The sequence below is a fragment of the Engystomops pustulosus genome, chromosome 1 (assembly GCF_040894005.1).
Source record: "Engystomops pustulosus chromosome 1, aEngPut4.maternal, whole genome shotgun sequence".
Taxonomy (NCBI): Eukaryota; Metazoa; Chordata; class Amphibia; order Anura; family Leptodactylidae; genus Engystomops; species Engystomops pustulosus.
The window spans coordinates 69,209,858-69,232,062 of NC_092411.1; the positions used below are offsets into that span (position 1 = coordinate 69,209,858).

The 22,205-nt window shown below is 39.0% G+C and overlaps 1 protein-coding gene across 1 annotated transcript in view; it reads left to right on the plus strand.

Moving 5' to 3' along the window:
• KNTC1 (kinetochore associated 1) overlaps positions 1-22,205 on the plus strand; it is a 67,740-nt gene that overhangs the window by 4,294 nt on the left and 41,241 nt on the right. Inside the window, exons 3-32 of the mRNA XM_072143999.1 lie at positions 37-157; positions 3,505-3,620; positions 4,185-4,263; positions 5,312-5,389; positions 6,004-6,038; positions 6,124-6,234; positions 6,558-6,651; positions 7,246-7,298; positions 7,459-7,574; positions 7,974-8,028; positions 8,153-8,251; positions 8,927-8,970; positions 9,050-9,115; positions 9,929-10,004; positions 14,298-14,423; positions 14,533-14,622; positions 14,729-14,794; positions 14,877-14,938; positions 15,846-15,957; positions 16,038-16,181; positions 16,550-16,606; positions 17,350-17,451; positions 17,620-17,739; positions 17,828-17,971; positions 18,052-18,150; positions 18,833-18,936; positions 20,528-20,630; positions 20,710-20,844; positions 21,837-21,956; positions 22,058-22,130. Coding sequence (XP_072000100.1) covers positions 37-157; positions 3,505-3,620; positions 4,185-4,263; positions 5,312-5,389; positions 6,004-6,038; positions 6,124-6,234; positions 6,558-6,651; positions 7,246-7,298; positions 7,459-7,574; positions 7,974-8,028; positions 8,153-8,251; positions 8,927-8,970; positions 9,050-9,115; positions 9,929-10,004; positions 14,298-14,423; positions 14,533-14,622; positions 14,729-14,794; positions 14,877-14,938; positions 15,846-15,957; positions 16,038-16,181; positions 16,550-16,606; positions 17,350-17,451; positions 17,620-17,739; positions 17,828-17,971; positions 18,052-18,150; positions 18,833-18,936; positions 20,528-20,630; positions 20,710-20,844; positions 21,837-21,956; positions 22,058-22,130 — 2,800 coding nt within the window. The remainder of the gene's footprint in view (positions 1-36; positions 158-3,504; positions 3,621-4,184; positions 4,264-5,311; positions 5,390-6,003; positions 6,039-6,123; positions 6,235-6,557; positions 6,652-7,245; positions 7,299-7,458; positions 7,575-7,973; positions 8,029-8,152; positions 8,252-8,926; positions 8,971-9,049; positions 9,116-9,928; positions 10,005-14,297; positions 14,424-14,532; positions 14,623-14,728; positions 14,795-14,876; positions 14,939-15,845; positions 15,958-16,037; positions 16,182-16,549; positions 16,607-17,349; positions 17,452-17,619; positions 17,740-17,827; positions 17,972-18,051; positions 18,151-18,832; positions 18,937-20,527; positions 20,631-20,709; positions 20,845-21,836; positions 21,957-22,057; positions 22,131-22,205) is intronic.

Here is a 22,205-nt window from a genome sequence, read left to right on the forward strand (position 1 = left end):
AAAATTGGCATTTATTGGCGCTGCATTTTATTTCAGGTTTCTCTCAACCCAAAACTTTATGCATGCAATACAAGTGAAGGATTTATTATTGTGGCAGACAAATCTGTATGTCTTCTTGATAGTATTTGCCAGTCTCTGCTACTTCAGTTACAGTTTGGTAAGTCTTTCATTATGAGTCTTTCATTTTGTATTTATAAAACATTGGCGTTGTTAATATGTATTAAGCAGGTTTGCAAGATGCAAAGATTAAAATAAACATATATATGCAACACCCCTGCCAACGTATAGGTAAGAGGGTAGTTGTGAATTAGGCACTCTACCTGTCAGGATCCTTCTCGTGAGCCCAAGGGAAAGGCAATAGTTAATGGGTGTAAGATGTTATTCAATTATGTGGGTGTATTGTAAACTGGAGTGTGATTGGAAAGGTTCTACCACCTGACCAGTGGGAGTATAAAACCCCTGTGCAGTGGGGGCTTATTTACTAAGGGTCAGCGGCTGCAAATTTTCCAACATTTTCAGTGATTGCCAGGCTGTGAGAGGTATTTAGCAGGGGATTGTGTCACAGCGGCACCGGCTTTCATGCGTCAGAAATCAGGGGGCATGCCGTTGGACGACCCGGCTGATTGGGACTGAGCGCGGGATTTAACTTTCAATTTGTGTCGCAAGACAATGCACTTACATGCACCAGGAAGAAGAAGGTGAACTCCGGCGAACCTGGTTGGACACACAATCCTACTGAATCGTGGCACAGTGCATGATCGTCAGACAATGCACTTTCGCTGAACTCCTCCGGACGGGTAAGTAAATGTGCCCCACAGTCTTTTGCCTGTCAGCAGTCTGACCTCAGTGTCCGGTCTCGTCTTACCACAGAGTGACCTGTGTGGAGCACTCCTTCAATGCTACCACAGAAACCAATCCCAGGAACTGAGTCAGGAGACTCTAATCCAGAGCTGCAGTTTCCACAGTTTGGACACCACTCCATCTCAATTCTCCCAGCCAGCATCTACTGCCAGGATGGTGCTTTATTCCTGTGGACCAACCTCCATGACCACTCCAGTACCAGAATCCAGATCTGCTGTTTGACCGTTTAGGCCCGTTGCCTGCTACCTGTTGTTCAATAAAGAACCGTGAGTTGATTTGCACCATGCTGCCTCCGCCTGATCCCAGGATACGGCTTTTTTACCACCACAGGCTTCCCCATCCATTTCCCGGGTTCTATCTTACAGACACTTAGGGGTTGCCCCAGGGAAAACCAGTACATAAGCCTCTCTCTCCATATTTCTTGCACACACCCCCAGCTGGGGACCTCCCAAGTACTGTGACATCAGCGTACCCTAGGCCGCACAAGCCAGCCACTCCGGTATTCTGTGCCCCAGCTGCCTCCAGGCCCAGAGAAAAGGCTAGGCCCCGGTGATGGATAATACATATAATATATATATCTCTATATCAACGTTTCAGTTTCTACATGATGCCTTTGTCAAGCAACAATGTGGTATCTATGCAAGATATATAGACACCATATTGTTGCTTGACAAAAGCATCATGTAGATTGGCTTGTACCCAGGATTAAAGGGAACCTGTCATCAGCAATTGAGCTAATAAATCACTACCAGAACATTGTCAAAGTAAGGAGTGTGGTGGCATCATCCAGAAAATCATCTTTGAAGTGAAATGTAAATTGGTCGTATAAAATCAAAGTGGTGGAGAATTTAACACTAAAATGAATGTGAAGAGCTCTGAACGCCTCCACCTTTATGATGGACATCGTACATCGGACTTAGGAGATCTGGTTAGCGATGTTTCTGGATGTAGAACCATCAATTACAGTGAAGGGGGCTTTCTGAGGAAGAGAGAGCTTGACTTTGGTAAAAAAAAATCTCCTTGACTTTATACTACCAATTTACATCTCACTTCGGAGTTGATTTTCTGGATGATGCCACCACACTAAAACTTGAAACTAGCATGATCTGGAAGGCATTTAGCTGCTTGGCAACATGGTAATGGTTTATTAGGTCAATTTCTGCTGACAGGTTCCCTTAATGTATATCAAGCTATTTTTGCAGTGCTGCTCTGGATTGCATGATGCATAGAAACATTGGTACTTGTTTGATACTTTGATACTTGGAACGGTTCAATATCGGGTTTCTGTCATTTTTGGTACTGAATGACTTGTGCTGCTCTACAGAATCCTAGTAGCTGTCTGCAGAGGAATCCTCCGAGGAGACATCGGGGAGGGAATCCTTTGAATAGATGTGTTGGGCCAGCAGGAGAGCAGGGACCACGTCATTAGGGAAATACCATGAACTGTTTATATATGGTGTTTCTACATTTCCCAGAGCTTTCACTGACATAGTCTCTAAATTATTTCATGTTATTCAATTAAATATTATTTTTGCGCAGATCTGAACTCACAACGTCTACTCTCTACCTGTCGTAGAGATGCAGCACCTCTATCCACTAGATTATGGCCTTAAAGGGGTATTCCCAAGAAGACAAGTTTCTTAAACGTATTCAGGAGAACAAAATACCACATTCTCTAATTCAATGTTATGAACAAAAATACAGCATTTCACATTTATCTATCAGTCCTGGTGTACACAATTTCAGTTGCCCCTAGACACAGCCCTGTAATTTCTGACTTGGGGTCGGGCCGGCATCTTAGATTCCTGTGTGATGGCCGTGCTTGCTGAGTTTCTCTGTAGCTCTGCCCCCTGCAGTCAGTAAGGACCTCACTCACACTGAGCTGCACACTGAGACACAGAATCTGAGTTCCTGAGGCAGCAGTAGCAGCCAGAGGAGAAGCTACGAACTCTACACAGATAAGTTGTTTATCTGGGGTTCTTAAATCTTTGCTAGATTTCATCTTACTAGCAAGCCAGACAGAAGCTTGCTATGGTCTCAGATAATATAAGATCCATGCAATAGCAAAGGGTTGCATCAGCTAACTTTACACCATGTGGCCTGAGGACTCCAAATGACACATGATACAGAGAGGAAAGTTTCTAGGAAATAAAGAATACAACTTGCACTTTGACAGAAACAGTGTAAGGCTACATTCCCACAAACGTGAGCCTGACCAGCCGGTGTGCTGGAGAGGAGGAGAGATGACCCTTCCCTCTCCATAGAGATGCACGGAGATGCGTACGGCTGTGCACACAAGGAAATATATGTCCTTTCTTTTCCCTGTGTACAGAACGTATCGCTCCATGCACCTTTTGCTGTCTATGGGGGGGGGCGGGGGCGTATGTACGGCCGCAAGCTTGCGGCCATACATGCGTCCCCATACGTCCATGTGAATGAACCCTTACTACTCATGTACACGCATTGGAATGCTGATTCTGGCAAATTTAATTGAAAGGTGATATGTTTATAAAGTGTCATCAAACGAATAAGAATTTTTCTTGTGCTTGGAGTTTTAATGTATTATTTAATAACTTCTGTACAGTGAATAGAATATTTTTATGTTTGACATATCAATAAAGATTCTTTTTCTTACTGTTGCAGATACTGAAGTAGATGTTGTTGGCATTTGCTTTGAAGGACGATTTCTATTAGTGGGCGAGAGAAATGGCAACGTTCATCTTATACACGTTCATTCTAGACAGATCCTAATGACCAAAGTAGGCATTCAAGTTTGGCTTTGTTTCCTTTTATATATTTTAGAATATAAGAAATTGAGGCACAAATGGGTCTCAAGCATATAATAATTGTGGCATCCTCCCCATTTTCAACCTTAATATTATGGGCAGTAAGGAAAATGCACTGAAACTTTGATGTAATGTGTACCAAAAACATGCATATATGTTGTTTTTCATCTTTTATATGATTTTATAAGATCCAAATTTGTGTCAGATTTATCATTAAGCATAGATTGAGTAGAATTTGTTAAATCAGTGCAGTGAAGAATTCGGGTGCATTTTAATTCTGAATTCTCCCTTTAGCAATGGCACTTGGGTGGTGTTAATTCTGTCACTTATTTTTTTTTATTTAGAAACCCACTGGGGTATTTATCATGTCAAATCATAGCATTTATCTGACTGCAAATGTGCCCATGTGCATAGTGACGCATTTTTGACCATGTTGCATTTTGGAAAAGCCACTCTCTATTGTTGGACAAGGGTGCATAACTTGGAGACACCTGTACCAGTTGAGTTTTGAGATTTATTAAGTGTCTCTTCTTTTAGACATTGGTGCAGAATGCACAGAAAAGTAATGAGCAAACATTTAGAAGACTTCTTCTAGAAAAGGATGCTTTAGATGAAGGTTTGCATACAGTTTATCCTTTTTTTTTTTTAATAAATGCATTTTCTGAGAGGGACATTATTTTGTATTCATTTCAGATTTATTTACTGTCAATTAAGCTTTGCTATTACTAGATGGTACCCATCTAGTCCCTTAAATCTCTACTAGACATGAAAACTGGCATGCATCTACCCTGTGTGACATGTACTTATATAAGAGCAGATGCTGTCACACAGGGTAGATAATGTAGCCTCCCCAGCTTACAATAATTCTAGGTGTTTTTAGGTATTCTTAACCTCATTTCCTGCCATCTGTAATACATTTTTCTGATACATTTTATTTGCAAGTTTTCCTTAGTTTTATAAAAACTAAAAAAAAATGTTTGTCCTTTTCCTGCCCTTCACATCTCTCTCTTTAGTGACGCCCATTAATAGGAACCAGATCTTATTGATGGATTCCTGCTCACTGTAAATTATGATTAGTTTGCAATATCCAATTGGCTTTCCCTTTAGTTTACCATTCATCACTGGAAATATCTTTACTAAGCGACAAAGTTCATTGGTGCAAGTACAATCTCTTAATAGGTTTGCCCATACCTAACTTGGGCCTCATTTACACGACTGTCTGGGGAACGTATATGCGGCCCCATATACGTCCCCATAGACAGCAGTGGCGGCCTGGCAGCAGTACAGTGCCAGACAGCTGTGTGTGCGCCACTGTTTCCTATGAAGAAGATACTGGTCAGCAGCTGTATGCCCGCCCGGCCGTAGTGTGTGAATGTACCCGAACATTGATAAACCTTCGTCTTCTGCCATGATGATACTCGGGTCAACCCCTTTTGGGACTTCTGATGACATCCCATGTCCTGCGACACTTTTGGTGAGTTGGGGCCCAAGCATAAAACTACTCAAATTACTATATGCAGGCCTCCTCCATGAACGCTATTGTCTACCTGTAATGATGATACTGGTTGGAGGGGTGTTTGGTTATGGCAAGCCCCTCATCATTCATTTATGCAGTTGAAAAATATTGACATAATTCCATTTACTGGTTTTTGTTTTTCTTTTAGGTGTTTATCATATGTTTCTTTTGACAAATGGAGGACTTTATTGTATCATGTACTTCCATATTGCACGGATTAATGATGGTGTGTACATCTATATTATCCTCTTTTTTTTTTTTCTTGCATATTAAGTGAATTTGTTACAATTTTGTTGTGTACATAATGATTGTGATCTCATATTGTATTCTGAAAGTCTTTTGCAGAGTTAGAATTGGGAAGTCAGTTTTGGGCTTTCTTTTTTTCTCTTTTTTTAATAATATTTTCTTTTTTCTGTAAAAATAAGTTGGTGAATAAATAAAGTTTGAATGAAGTGGCCTGTAAATCAGATCCTTTTTATTGAAACAACTCCATCACCTTTTCCATTTACAACAATGAGGACAAATCCCAAAAAAACATTCCCCCCATCCCTCCCTCCTTAGCCCCAACCCCGGTACAATTCTGTAAGAGTCCGCAAATTGGCCTTCTGCCACGGAGGTAATTCTATTCATGTTCTTGTATATCCGTCTTCATGGGCTGCAGGATATCAGCTTAATTATTCCAATTACCTCATACATGCATCACTCATTCCGACACAAGACATCACCGAGATTATTTATATAACTTCTCACAAGCGAAGTGGCCTGTTACGATTATATTGTGCCAGTTGATATTTTTGGTAGTCTGTCTATATTGTGATTTTTTTGTGATTATTTTTTCAGCTGTTGAAAGTATGGACATCAGTGCTGCTAAAGAGGTGAATTCTTGTAATGTCTTAAGTAATTACAATAGATGTATCTCTTGAAAAGTGTTAATCAGACTTGTTCTGTTTTTATTGACAGCTTGAAGGAAAAATAAAGACCTGCTTTATTTCAACAGAAGAATATCACACAGAGGGTAGTTTGAGCATGTTAATTGGTGATTTGACAAGTGATATCCATTTAGTCATAGGGGTAAGTCTAAGCATGCCTTTACCAATTTATGATTACAGAATTGGGCTACATGTCCATACGACTAAAGTAAACTATTGAGTAGCTGCTGACCAGTAACTAAACTTCTCAAAGTGTGATCAATTTCTCTTTCATTTTTGCTACAATTTCTGACTTATAGTATACAGTAATTAAATTGAATTAACAACAGTGACTTGTGTTTATCAACCTCTTGTTTTATTGTTTATTTGACTTGAGCTGAATAACAGTATGAGCCGAATTATGATAATGATATCTGTTGCTTTATAAAACCATTGAAAAAAAATACTTTGTTCATACCCTTCTAGGGAAGAGGCGACAATGCTCTCTCAAAATGGAGGATGGATCCTACCAAAAAAGATGTTGCTGTTCAAAATCTGGCTGATTCCAGTATGATTCTAGGTATTATTAAAGGGGTTGTAAGGTGGCAGACATTGCCCTGCAGGTTGCAGACAAACAAAAGTAGCTCAATACATAAATACAATGTTATCAGCGATTTTAGGTACTTTTAGACATAATGAAATCTGAACTTATAAGGTTAGCTTTTGTTTATACTACCTGATCTCCTGGGAAACGACATGTAGACTGTACCCTCCCTGGCCGCGCATGCGTGTTCAGCTCCCTGTGATCTGCAGCCAGTTCCACACTCCCTCCTCCTGTGCGCGCATCTGTGCACCACCGGAGGTAAAGCTTGTTTGTAGCAGTCGCTATACAAATGTAATGTTATCTGCAAATAGCTAGTTAGAGCAAGAGGAGCTGAGAAGATTGAGATATAGATCTATTGCTGTGCTGTGACCATGCACAATAGAAGTTTATGGGGGCAGTGAGTTCGCTGCTGTTTGTGTTGTGTGCATAAGGCTTCTGAATCTTAGATCTGCTTTATTTCCTTTTGCTCCATTACATTTTGCCTGCAGATTACACATCATAGTCATATTGACAAGTGTACATTAAACACAACTTTGTCCCTTTAATTTCAAATAATTTATTTTTCATAAGGTGCAAAAAAACTTCAAGTTCTTGACAACCTACTGTTTATTTTGGATGAAGAGGTAAGAATTAACGTTATCTTGTTTTTACAAAACATTTTTTGTGTGTATTAACAAATTTACATGCTTACCAGTTATTTTGTTATTTTTTTTTGTCAGCAATCTGTATTATTTAATTACAATATTTATCAAGTACTACTTGATGTCTTTGAATCTTTTTCAGGGCATTTTAAGTGTATGGGATGTTTACACATTGATTTTGGTGTGGGACTGGCCTTCTTGTCATCTGTCGGATTTTTTGTTAACAACGGAGGGAGATTCTTCATCTTCTGTTACCCGGTATTTGTTTAGTAATATGCTTTGTATTGTTATTTATAGCATGCTATTGGGGTACATGCAGACAGCCGTATGCTCACTCGGACTAGATCCCTGGCAAGCACAGGACCTGGAGGGGCGAGGTGCTGCTCACCCCTTCTCCCTCTGTAGGCAGACGAGTGGCAAATCTGCCAAAATATAGTACATGTCCTACATTTTGTGGCATGACCACCCGACTTGCTCACGATGCCGTGACATATCGTGTGTTCACCACACTGTGACCAGGAGCCATAGACTTCTATAGTGCCCATATTCTGGCCACAATTCCGGCCGTCTGAATAAACCTTTATATTTATATTGTATCCTTACTAAGTTTTTATTGCCACTTTTACTTGCATTTACTATTTGCCTTTTTTATTGCAGGCAAAGAGATACTAATCTTAAACTTATAGCTTTGACGTTTCCCAATGAAAAGCAGGTAAATGTTCCAGATTAAGACCACATTTCATACAAAATTGACTCATACGCAATATCTGTACAGATCTTTATAGGAACTACAATTATAAAATTTGATTTATCCTTTTTTATTGTCTTTTTATAAGATGAGAAGCCTTGCAGTATATTCTTTGCCGACCATGAATCACTTGTATTCAATCGAAGTGTCAGATGTTTGCACTCTTGTTCAAATTGGTATTACTATGGTAAGTCTTTACTTTACTTAAAATTTTCTCTAGATATGCTTCATCTAGAAGTTTCGGAGACGCTCTAAATAAAATTGTGGGTACGCAAATCAAACTTTCGTTTTATAATTGCTACCTTATGTAACTACACACACGCACAGCGGCGCTCCCATTGGCACTGAAGCCAGACCTATTGCGTATGCACAGATCTCTGAAGAAGCCAGGGGCGCAGTAGCAAGAAGACAAGCAGATAGGGAGGGATTTCAGAGGCTACTGGGGCGTGGGGTAGCCTTTGCTTCTGCTCCCCGGAGAGGCTGCTCCATGCAAGTTTGCATTTTAGCTAGATAAAGTGCAGTTTAAGAGAGGTTAGGGTTTCAAAGGTTACAAGGAACCCGCAATCAGATCTTCCTTAATAGCTGGATTTCTGATGGTAGGTTTTCAGTACTGTGAAGACCAAAGATAAAAACAAAAAATGATTCCAAAATTATCCTTTTTGTGCTCCATGCCTCCCAAAAATGTATTGACTTTTGAAGAATTAAAATGTTTTAGCTCTCAGAATATGGCATCACATGAAGATGAGTTTTCACCAAAAAGGTGTAGGAAAAGAGACCATTCTGATTCTACTGCTAATTTTGTAAGACTGTTTTGGGATTTCTATGAAGGCTTATGTACATGTATGATGCTTCTTTCTACTAGGACACAATATATCTTCTTGAGGGAATCTATGACAGTCATGAAAGGTAAATTTTCATTCATTCATTTATTTCTCAGCTCTTTGCTTTAAATTCATGTAATTTATGATTAAATGACTCTTTTCAGGTCTTCAGATTCTCCTGTCTCAGTTCTTGCAATGAGATGTTTAACAGAGGCTTTACCCGAGAACAGGTATATTTGTTCATATAAAAAATATACAGAATGTTTGAAACATTTATCATGGCGCCTTGTATAATGTGTAAATGTATTTGTAAAATATCGGTAAGGGTACATTCATACAAATGTGTTAGGCCCGGCAGGCACGCGTCAGCGCACTAGAGAGGAGTAGCGATGAGCACTGCTCACACCTCCCATCTCCATAGAGCAGAGCAGGGCTAGCGCCGCAACACAGCAAAATATGGGACGTGTCCTATATTCTCCCGTGCATGGCTAGACAACCTGTCCTCACAGCGCTGTGGGGACCAATGGAGCGGCCGCATATTGATCCCCATTACGTGCGTAGAGAGTTGCCACAGACTAAGGGTACTTGAACCCTAGGGAGCTGAAATAATAGTAAAAATAAAAAAATTGGTATAAATGAAAAAGCCATCCCTTTCTGCAAACAATAACACCTTGCACGGCTCCGTACAGGAGTAAGATAAAATAACAGGTGTCAAAATATCTTTGCAGTCGTAGTGATTGAAAGAATAAAGGAGAGATGTCCTCTCAATTCTACCTTTTAGAATATGGTGCACCTGTGGTTTTAATTTTTTCATTTCTTTTGCCCATTTCATCACATTTGGAATTTAAATGGTGCCACTAGAAAAGTATAACTTGTTCAGAAGATATCATCCTCTCATATAGCTTTGAAGAAAAACTTAAAAAACACACACAATAAAACCCTTAGCCTTGAAGGGGTTAATGAACTTGCTGACATTTCTCGATGGCAGAGGCTGGCATTCAAAGCAACTGTCCTTATAAATCTGTATTTCTTCTTTTCTCCAGGTTGAGTCGCTTATTGCATAAACATAAGTTTGAAGAAGCTGAAAATTTTGCAATCCAGTTCGGACTTGATGTTGAGGTACAGATAAAATATTTTTTATTTTTTAATAACACATTAACCCCTTAACGCTGCAGCCCTTTTTCATTTTTGCCATTTTTATTTTTCACTCCCCACCTTCAAAAATCTATTCCGTGAACAGAGCTGTGTTATGGCTTATTTTCTACACTTCAAAATGGTAGTAGTTATTATTCTATGCCGTGTACTGGGAAGCAGGAAAAAAATTCACGGATGCAAGAACCGTATAGTATTGACTCTATGATATATATACTAAAGGGTTGTTTTTCTCCCTCCATTTTCCTTCTTGTCTGACTTTCTCATTCTATAATGCAGTTTAGCACCTTAGCACTTTAGACATTGCACTTTAGTGGTTCAATAATTGAATAATATATATCTGTCATCAGGGTGCTTCTTAGGGTTTATATATTTTACGTTTTCTTTATCTTGTCTATTTATTTATATACTTTTTATATTTCTATCTATTCTTACCTATAACAATGTATGAATTATACTTCACTTTCCCTGCCATGGATATTCATTGCTGGTAGAACACCTGTTTTTATTATATAGCTCTATGTAACACAACATGCTCTTTATGGGTATTCACAATTTATTAATGGTATGTTTACAGTTTTTATATATATTCACTCTATTATGCTCTATAGCCATTTTTGGCTGTTGCTATGTCGATTATTCTTTTTCATTTCTATGTCAGGCGATTCGGCATCGTCCATATGTGAAGTATTCGACCATACTTTTATCAATGGCGATTTCTATAAATATACTATTTACACATATATTTTTGTCTGTGTTGATATACTATACTCTGCGATTTACCCCATATTACTATCTTTCGCCGTCTGGTTCTCTATAGTTCCAAAGCCATTTGCATTATATTCTTGTGTTTCCCTTGCACTCATAGGCGCCGCTCAACTTTATACTTTCGTGCCGTTATATACTGTGCCATTGGAACGTCTTCCGTGGTTGCGGTTTTCCTGTGACTTGCCTCATAATGTTCCCTTTCACCGTTTGGGTTTCCATGGTTCTGACGCCAATTGTACTGTATTTTCGTGTTTTCTCTGTACCCAAAGACGCCGCCACATCAAATACCTTCGTGCCGTTGTGTACTATGTCATTTGAATGTTCATAATTGTGCATTTTTATGTACTCTTTTCATTCAGATGATATCACATTAGGCGGTGTCTCATGCATATTTACATTTATTTATTCTTTACTTTTAGCAATGCATGTACTCTGGGTTTTGGCTGACCGAGAGCTATCTTCTCTCGGTCTTTGAGGCATATTTGATCGTTTGATAGTAAATTACTTTCACTCTTCGGCCCAAGGAACGCTATGTTCTGACTTCCGGGCATGTGAAATGCACGGTCTATCTTCGGCGTGCTCCACTTCCGGTTCTATGGAACGCACGGCCACCTTGGTTTTTTCTTTTACCGACATTGCTTGAATCCACAGCGCATACCCGGATGAGACATCATATCCTTCATTGAACTGGGCGTGATTTGGGGCTGGGCGGGCTGTGGACACCAGGGCTACAGTATATAAGTTGGTTACTTCCTATGTGCCGGCATCCCCTAACGAAGCCCGCAAGACGGGCGATACGCGTGGGGCACCAGCTCTCCCCTTTCAAGACCTCTATATACGGTAATATCACCATGTATTTACCAATATAGCAACTGTATACTTGGTTCATCACTTGTATGTATCTGTATTTACTGGGTGATTTGCTTTATTGGGTTTTCATCTGTCACTATCTCTGATATAAAACTAGCTACCTATTAGGTCTTTTTCTGGGGAGATTCTTTGTACCTGCACCCAGATTGGGTTTTTAATTGTTTTTAAACATTTTTTTTCAAATAAAGTTTAATAATACACATCCTCTTGTCTTTTTGGTATGTAAAGTATCTGTTTTGGATGTGGAGTACACCCACTGGCACCGATCGTGGGTGTTACCAGTAAGCCTTTGCTGCAAATATGCAGCAAAGACTTACCTAGGCTGTGGAAAGGGCTCAACCCGTGAACCCTCTCCATGTACCTGGCATGTGACGTAGTATTATGTCACATGTCAGTATGGGGTTAACTGTAATTGTTTTATTTCATTTAAACAGAATTTCACCATTTCTGTATACAACGGCCCACATAAAATAAGTTTTCTTTAATAGTTTCATGTAGTTCGGGGCCTTAAAAAATATTATCCCATTTCCCCTTTAATTAAATATTTCAATATCAGAATTTTTGATTTTTCTATACAAAGCTACATTTAGCAGTAAATCCCTCCAACTTATTAATTATTCACTCAGCGAGCTATATGCTGTTTCACACTGGAGGTATACGGCCTAGGATCTTTTTGGGGCGCGGGAGCCTGTATTCCTCCATTCTACAGAAGCCAGAGTCTCGGATTCGCCCAGAGTGGAAAGTGGAAACAACTGGGCCCGTAAAGATGTCACCATTATAACATATGCAACATCCCCAATCGGGGCCTAACCTTTTTTCAGTGGGTGTAGTCTGCCGAGGCCCAGAATACCGGAGTGGCTGGCTTATGCGACCTTTGGCACACTGTGGTCACGGTGCTTGGTATATGGACAGGAGAACGGGCCTACAGCCTGGCAGTTCTCCAGCAGGTGATGTGTGCAAGAAAAGATGGAGGGAGAGGCTGATGAAGGGGGATTCTCCATGGGGCAACCACTGAGGTTTATATGGGAATCCCTGGGTGATGAAGGATGGGGAGCTCGTGATGGTTAAGCAGCCTGATCCAGGGATCACACGGAGGCACATTGTGCAAATCCACTCACGGTTCTTTATTCGAATTGTAACAGCAGGCAATGGCCTAACATCAACAGCAGCAGGTTCAGCAGGCTAGAAAGATGGTAAGAGATAGCTGGTCCACAGGAAGAATTGCTCACAGCTTGGTAATAACTTCAAGCTTGGATGGGTAAGATGGAGCTGATTCTGGGCAGTGGACCTCTGCTGTAGCCTAGTCTCCTGAGACACCTTTTGCATTCTGGTATTATGACACTGGCAGGTGCAACACAGGAAGGTGCTGCACACTTCTCTATTTACTTTGCTGACTTTTACTCCAAGATGGAGTCTCTGACTATGAGATCTGGCTTCTCCCATGTGCTCCCGCCTCCCAGGGATTTTTATACTACCTATGTCAGGTGGCAGCACCCTCCAACCTGCTTGCTTCATAATGGTACAAAGGATATCATTGGTTAATAACATTTTAAATGTTAAGTCTTGTCTTACCAGGCAGCGACTTACAGCTGCAATTACGAAGTTCTTAACTTTTGAAGATCTCCTAGAGAGATGGCCAGTCTCCCTAACAGCTCCTAACATGGAGAGGACACTATTTGAAACAACTACCTATCCTATGCATCGGCAGGGTTGTTGCACATAGACACATACAATGGGAGACCGTTACGTACTATAAGTGATGAGAGTTGTAGTTCCCCTTTTATGGCCCTTCTCTTAACTGTCCAAATTTGTACATGTTGGGAATTGTAGTTATTGCAATGCCCCCTCTCCCTATTGTACCTTGTTAACCCATCAAAACAACATTGATAATTCAGGAGTCCTAGCTTTCTCCTTTTATACTTCCTCCCTCATTTTAATTCTTCTGGTAGTGGGCCTACGGCACGGGTGCCAGAGGAAGCACTCGTAGCCATCTCTGTCTGCACAAGGCCATAACCCCAGTGCAAGTTCATCTGTCAGGCATCAAGGCCTCCTCATGCAGTCCTAAGACACCCAGGACCTGCCACGATTAGTGCTTTTTTTTTAAAGTGTGGGACTGATAAATTGTGGCCAGGGCTGGATTATCACTGGAGCTACTTCACCGGGCTCAGCAATTGTTCCTGTTCAGGGGACCCTGGAGGGTAGCTTTCTACTGGATTTGCAGCCTCAGCACACTGATACAATTGAAAGCTGTAACAAAGCAGGGAGCTACAAGTTACTGCTTAAATTACTGTGTTGGCACTTTGTGGTAAATAAGTGGGCATTTGTTGTAGTTTGGCACTTGGTCTGTAAAAGATTCGCCATCACTGTTCTATACCATGAGAATACCCGTCACTTTCTGCAAGTTAGACCGCATAATACACACCCTTCTTCAAATTGTCTCTTGATATCCTACACTACAGTCAATTGTAGTCAATGTTTGCTCGTCAGTTATTTCTCTTGAATGATCTCCTTTTACCTTGTAACAATGGCCAGGGATTGCTCGGATCCTTAAACTAATTTGCAGGGGGCTATACAGATGCATTTGAATTTTTCATGAAAGGATTTATTTATTTATTTGAACAGCTTGTGTATAAAGTGAAGCTGAATATTGTACTAGAGAAACTGGCATCAGCATCTGTCGGCAGCTACGGCCAACTCCTCTGGCAAGAACTTGTGGATGAGGCTAAAGGAAATTTGCATAAAATTAAGGTAGCTATACTGTACTATATTCTTATTCTTTATCCCATTCTGATCCCTGATTTTGCTGTCATCACAATTTTAATTTTAAAACTTTATACTTTTTTTTTTTTTTGCTTAGGATGACAATTTTGTGGTCCAGTACTGTGTCAATGCCCCATGGCCTACCTATGAGACAACATTTGAGATGCTAAATTATTCAAAGACCAGAGTAAGTTATTTTACGCAAGATGTTTTTTTTAAATAGTCTCATGTCTGAGAAGTGGACTTTTGAAAAGTACCATTTTTTCCAATATTTTTGTTATTCTTTCTTTCAGATTCAGAGAAAAGAGGACAAAATTTTACCACCTATATCAGATGAGAATCCAGTTTCTATTACAGATGTAATTTATAAATTGGGTTTTAGAGATCTCAGATGACATTCTGAATTTGCATCTAATTTTGTTGGTCTTGATTTTATTTTAGGTGTTGAGAGCTCAAGCAAGATTAACTACTTTTTATGGTGCCTTTGGACCTGATAAATTTAGGTTAGTGGGAAAATGTATACATCAAAGAGGTTTTCCTGGATAGGACAGGTCTGCCTCTATGTGTTGGTTAGGATCTGACACCCAGCACCACCACAACAATGTGATAGTAGCAGTAGTTGTGGTGTCAAGGAAAGCACAGTATATATATATATATATATATATATATATATATATATATATATATATATATATATATATATATAAACATTAAAACTGCTTTTCAGTTTTTAATGTTTTACCTATAGCCACTTGTTATTACATGTTTGGTGGAGTGTGTCCATGCTGGCCTTATGATGATGATGACCTAAGCGAATGATATGTGATTGAATACCACAATCCCTGAGATCCTCGTTAAAAGTGTTTTTTTATTTTTTAAAGTGGTTGTCCCATAAACAGCCAATACTCCTAAATTCTACCCCAAAAAGGTTGATAGGAAGGGTTAACCACAAATATAATTGTGCAGATTACAACACATATTGGGATATTTTTGGAGGGTCCAGAGGATTCACACTTCACAGCAATTTCCTACTAACCACACAATTCCTTGCTAATTGGTCAGGCCACACCAGTCTGATTGCTGTGTGCCAACTCACCTCCACCTATCGTCCTACATACAGTGAACCCCAGCTCCACAGTCAGTAGCCCTAGTCTGCTCTGAAATGGTAGAGCCCAGAGACCAGCAATGTGTATCCTTTTGCCAAGGTAGATCTGGCTGAACAGTGAGCTCTACTGCACATGGCACAAATATCCTCAATAAAGTGACATGCAGAGACCACAGGTGAGGTAACAGTAGGGGTTGCCGAATGGAGCTTATCATTTTTTATATGGGGATCAAGAGGTTGCATTTGGTAAAGTAATGGGTTTTACAATCCCTTTCATCTAAAATGATTTTCCCTCTTTTATCTAGTGGTATTGCTTGGATAGAGTTCTTGAACAACGATGATGTTCTAAAGGATATACTTTTTCAACTGGAGGAGATGAATTTGTCCTGTGCACAATATCTTTGGCTTCGGCATCAGGTATAATGATGGGGAAACACACTGGCATGTTCTTTATGCTTGGTTTTATTCATTACTACTATTTCACTTTTCATTTATAGGCAGAGTTTGAAAGCAAGTTTGATGAGAATATTCTAGAGAATCTCCTGAGCAGAATCCCTGCTAATATCTCTTCACAAGACTTATGTCTTTGGTTTAAAAATATATTTATTCCATTTGTAAGAAGAATTGTGCCAAAAGGACAGGTATTTTATTTTCATGCACTAAGGAATGTCTTACAGCTGACTGTTTATTAATTTATACACTTCTTGACTGAATTGTTAGAGAAGTAATTTTATATTTATTGCCTGGCAGTATCTCTGGACCTTAGTTAGCCTCTATTAATGACCCCTCTACCCCATGTGTATGGACACCCTTATTTTCTCCAATTTTATAACTGTTAAACTTGTTATAGCCAGATGCATTATTTGTGATCACATTTCAAAAGTAAAGTCTCAACCAATTCATGAAAAATTGATACCAGTACTTCAAGTATTATAGAAAATCTTATGCTTCTACCACTTGATAAATAAGAAAATGTTTGTAATAAAATTCTTATTTTCTGCCCCTATAGAAAATTGTGGCAAAATGGCTGGAGCACAGAGCCCGGGCTTTAGAATTAACCGACAAGGTAATTTACTTTAATTTCTCTAAATGAATTTATTAAAACAAAGAGGTTGCTAATATACGGTAGCTGTGCTATATATTGTACCCCATGGTTCAGTGTTTTTCTTTAGGATGCCTTATTTCAAGTTATTTCAATGGATATTTTCACATTGGTCTTTTTTTATTTTTTTTTTTTTTTTATTTTCACTGCGCCATGGAAATTTTTTTGAAACCTGTCCATTGTTTTTCAGTGATGCGGATCACGGAAAGCAATAGATGTCTGTTTTATTTTTCCCACTGATTAGGCTGGGGATCCAGGTGTTATGTTTTCAAACCTATGATAAACCTTCAGTTGTGTTTTTTTTTTTTTTTTTTTTTTTTGAATGCTGAGACACAACGCAGCACACAAAACCATTTGAAACCACCTTAATCGCAAATTGCTCTGCAATTGGTTGATTTGACTGTGATGTAAATGGTGCATCATGCACATATATGGGGTCATTTTACACTGTGTGGGGAAAATATTGTGCCTTATATTGTAGAAGTCATTATTTTAGATAACAAAGTTCTTTGTCTGCATTTTTTTGTATGCAGAAACTGAGCAGTAACATCACATCAGCATTCTTGTATAATTTTTGTTCATGTTGGTTTCACGAAGAGAAAATAGTAATTCTCTTTATCAACTAAAATTGATAATAATGATAGAGTTGGCACAGTGGCATGCAGTAAATTTATTTAGCTTTAATTTAAAATGTTTATTTTCATTAGGCTAACTGGCCCGAAAATGGGTATAAAATGGCAGAGGTTTATTTTATTTCTAAAAATCCGGCAGACCTTGGGATTGCCTCGTCTTGGGTTTGGATACCGCTGGTGAGTGTTGTATTTTACAATTTACACGTATTACTTAACAAAATAACTTAAAGTTGTTAATATTGAGACATTGTTGCAATTATGCTTCCCTTTTTATTTATAGTTGGCTGCACATCTTATTCTTTTAGCCTTTTTGAGGGTAATTTAATTTTTTTTTGTATATTTAAGAAAGAAGACGGCGACTGTGAAGAAGTACAGCAGTTAATGAAGCTTGTCACAAGTCTGCAAGAGCTGGTGGATCTGTACCGGAAATACAACTGCAGAATTGCACTTTCTGAATATGAAAAGGTTGTACTATTTGTTGTCTCAATTTTCCTTTTATCTATTTATGTCCTGTATATTTTGTCTCATTGAAACTGTTGTATATCATTTACAGGAAACTACAACTACAATTGTCTTTCGTATGTTGGATAAAGTCTTGGCTCCGGAACTTATTCCAACCACTTTAGAAAAGGTTATTAGACCTTATATGCTCCAGCATAACATTCAGGAGGAAGACATTTTGCTTCAGTACATTAAGGTAAATAAAAAAGTTATATTATTGTTGTAAAACTTTGTGATGTTTATCATATTTTTTCTTGCTTTCCTTATTTTCCAAAGGATTTGCTGGAGCGCTGCAGTTCTCGTTCTGCATCATTGTTTGAAACGGCATGGGAGGCCAAAGCAATAGCTGTTATAGGCTGTATGTCTGACACAGATGTAAGTAAAGAGGAATGTACATTTTTACAACCAACTCTTTTAAGAACCTGATGTTTTCATAATGTATGCTTATGGATGAAGGTGTATCTATCCTTGGAATTAATGGCTCAAAGGCCTCCTGCACAAGAACGTGCTTGGACCGTAGAAACAGACCCAGGTGCTGGTCAGATCCCATAGAAACAAGCACAGCACAGTGCAGTGGATGGGAGTCCTTGCATCTTAGTGATACATATGATGAAATTAGTCCATGTGTACTGGCTGGAAAGCTGGAAAGTTTGTTAGAGTTGCAGTATCTTGAATTTTGTAAATGGTATTATTTAATTTTGTTGTTAGGGTTGCACCTGCAGCCAGTCATTGGTCTCAGAGGGGATTTGTACACAAATAACACATACTTGCTTAGGTCTGGCTGGTCTGGTTTTTGTATAAGGTTTATGGGTGTTTGATAAACCCAAGAATCTCAGCAAACTGTATTTTTTTTTATCTCTGCCCTAGCACCCATGGGATTTTTGAGATTCTGTTTTATGCTTTGGTTATGTAAATCATTGCCTTAAATTTTATACAAATAATCTTGCATTTTCCAAGTTTGTTTACATAGATTTTTCTTTAATTGTGTGAAAAATATTCAGAAGTTTTAATTTTGTTATACACAAACTAATTTGCAGTTTCACTATTTTCAAAACAGTTAATATTTGATGCAGTACTTCAAATTATGTATGGTGCTGTAGTGCCTTGGAGTGATGCAGTTGAACAGCTTGTGAAGCAGCATCTGGAGATGGATCATCCCAAGTAAGGAAAAAAAATGTAATGGACCAAGTGTATGTTTTTTTTACAAAAAAGGTCCAATTTGGACCTCACTGAAACCCATTTGTCAAGGCATGTACACTTACGTGTGTATAAAAGGTTAATCTTTATTTGTTCATTTAAAAGACATTTTCATAATTCATTTGTGAGACACTACAGGGGGTCTAAAAATCTACAATCATCAGGGCCTCAAGTTAAAGTAATTATAGGAATATATACTCTTTTTTTTTTTTTTTGGTGGACTAAATGGTGTGTGATGGGAATTTTAGCTTCTTGGCAATGTATATATTTGCTTCATTACTTCTTTCACACTGGAAATGAGTAGGAGGTGTTTGTAGATAGTTGCTATTTTACTTAGGGACACTAGGTGTCACCCCTGAGTCTACGTACATCAATTGTATCTAATGATGTGATACATTTTAACACTCTCTCAATGATGTTATTTAGTAAATATCAATCTCCTTTTATATGTAGTAGGAGTATAAGCACTCTCACTTGCTAACTCCACTGTATCTTTTCTGAGAATTCTCCAGCCTCAATCACAGTTTATTTTGTTGAAGACACACATACACCATTCACACATTCATTTGTAGATTTTGCCACTAGTAATTCCTAACTAAATCTGTATTCAGTAGGTCCTATGATGGCCAAATAAAAGGTGAAACACTACATCCCCCTGACATGTTTTTACCTGCGTGACGTCCTCAGGGTTGCCGGGGCTAAGTGTGAAGGAGACCTGTAAAGCGCCAAAAGTTAAAACCTTCGTTTGACACGTCATCAATGAAGTCTAGGTTACACACATCAATAGAGGACCCATAAGACAATCCATGAAACTAGGTCTATGTGACAGCTGCAATTCTATGACACAGCATGGCTCACTTCAGCTTAATTATGTCTGTTTTGAGAGAGGTTAAACAGACACAGTTTTAAAAACATTCTTAATGGGCCCTATGAAGGATCTGCTGATCTTTAACAGATCATTCCTATTTGATCCTATGAAAATGGAGCCCTTAAAGAGGAAATGTCGGGTAAATAAACCGCTTTAGCTGCTCATACTTAAGTAAGCTACTCCCTAGCTCTCCCCCAGTTCTAGAACTGTTAAATCTGTAGCTTTATGGGAACATACCAATAAGCTATGAGACACACCAGGAGATAGCGGTCTGATCAGTGGACCCAGCTTACAGCGGTCCGGCGAATTCATGAGGGGGCGGGTCTGAGGAGGCTGTGACTGCAGCATTGAGTCTGGCAGTCACCAACAGCATATGGTATGAGAGGGGTGCCCCCTGGAGAGAAGCTAAAGAAAGGGGACAGCCCCCTCATTAATACGCCTGACTGCTGTAAGCTAGGACCATCAATCGGACTACCACCTACTGGAGTGTTTCCTATTTTTTTCGTATGTTCCGATAAAGCTACAGATTAAACAGTTCTAGAACTGGGGGAGGGCTAGGGAGCTTCTTGCTTTAGTATAAGCAGATAGTGTTTTATTGACATGACAGGTCTTCTCATAAGTCATTTAGTGGAGGATGTTAAATAGATCACAGCATCTCCAATTATTGAAGTTTTTTGTCCTTTTTAGAGTAAAATTATTACAAGAAAGCTACAGACTGATGGAGATGAACAAACTTCTACGGGGCTATGGAATACGTGGTTTTAATTTTTCAAATGATAAACAAATTATGGTGAGACACAAAGCACTTTTTAGTTGTAAATGCTTGTAAATATTTGAATGTTTTATAATAATTTATCTTGCATTTTTAGGGTTTGATTAAATACATCTTAAAGCAGGATTCACCTTCATCCCTTGAAGATGCTTTAAAAATTGCCCAGGCTTATCGACTACCTACAGTAGAGGTGTACATTTTCAGAATTGTGCAACTAATTTACATGAAAAGAGTAAGTTTGACAATCTTTTGGTGACTTATGCCCTAAAAATGTAATGTATATACAGTATAGATGGACACAGATCAGCCATTCCATTGATCAGAGCTTCCATACAAGAGCTACCATTGCTGTGTCTCTAAGGGCGTATTCACCCTGACATATGCCCATACGGCTACGGTCAGGCAGGCATATGTCCGGTGCCATGGAGAGCAGAAGTGGTGACCCTTCCCATCTCCATAGAGGTCCACAGCGCAAGGCCTGTAACACGGAGAAATATAGGACATGCCCTATCTTTTTCCCAGGTATGTACGGCACCGTATCTCTCCGTGCGGCCATTGCCGTCTATGGGGGACATATGTACACATGTGAATGCGGCCTAAGGCTTTTTACTCCAGTAATACAGCTGTGGACAGAGTGCAGGACATTCTCATACTTTGTAGCCACAACATATTAGCTACTATAACAAGCAAGTTGTATTTAGTTCCCTAGAGTATACTGACACGAGAATTCCTCAATATGATGTTATTGGTTAAAAGGGCCAACTTATTGCTGGGTCAGAATATATTTTAAAGGGCAGAGTTATTTTTATTACCAACCAAAAGTGCCACGGAGGACCTATACAATAATGTTCAAACTTACATGGCCGTTGAGTTCTCTTCTATGAAGAACAGTTTTTCTTAATTTCAGCATAAATAATTACTGTTTGGGCGCTCCAGTGATGTAAGCTGAGTTGTCTCCGCCTCATTAGCATATTTATAGAAGTTAGTTTTCACACGGCTGCTCATGTTTCTGAAATTAAGAAAAACTGTTCTTCATAGAAGAAAACTCAACGGCCAACGGACAGCCTACCATCAAAAATTCTTTAATATATCTGCAAATCTTTGTGTAAGGATTATAAAACATGGGTTATACTTCCTAGAATCAGTTCTCATCTGTTTTAAGCAAATTGGTTACAGACTATGGAAAGTTGTGGCAACACATTCATAAAAATATTTTATCTGCAGGGAGATGAATGTCTAAATCTTTTGAAGTCTATCTCTCCCACTGAAACCGATATAACAGTGGAACGCTTGTCTTTGTGGGCAAGAATGGCACTGCAAGAAAATCCTGGAAGTTCTGAACAGGTAAAACTGGTTTCTTGCTGCTGATATTGACTTGGTATACTGCCCGTTAAGGTAGAAATTTTGTTTGTAATACTGACTTGTATATGTATTTTTGTTTGTAGTGCAAGGAAGATCAGAAAATGATAGCAAAAACACTTGTTGATATTCTAAAATTCCATATGTGTGTTCTGAAAGGTTAGTTGCTCTCTTTGCTACACTTGGGAATTATTCAATGCAATGTAGGTTTTGTTTTTGTTTAATATACAACTA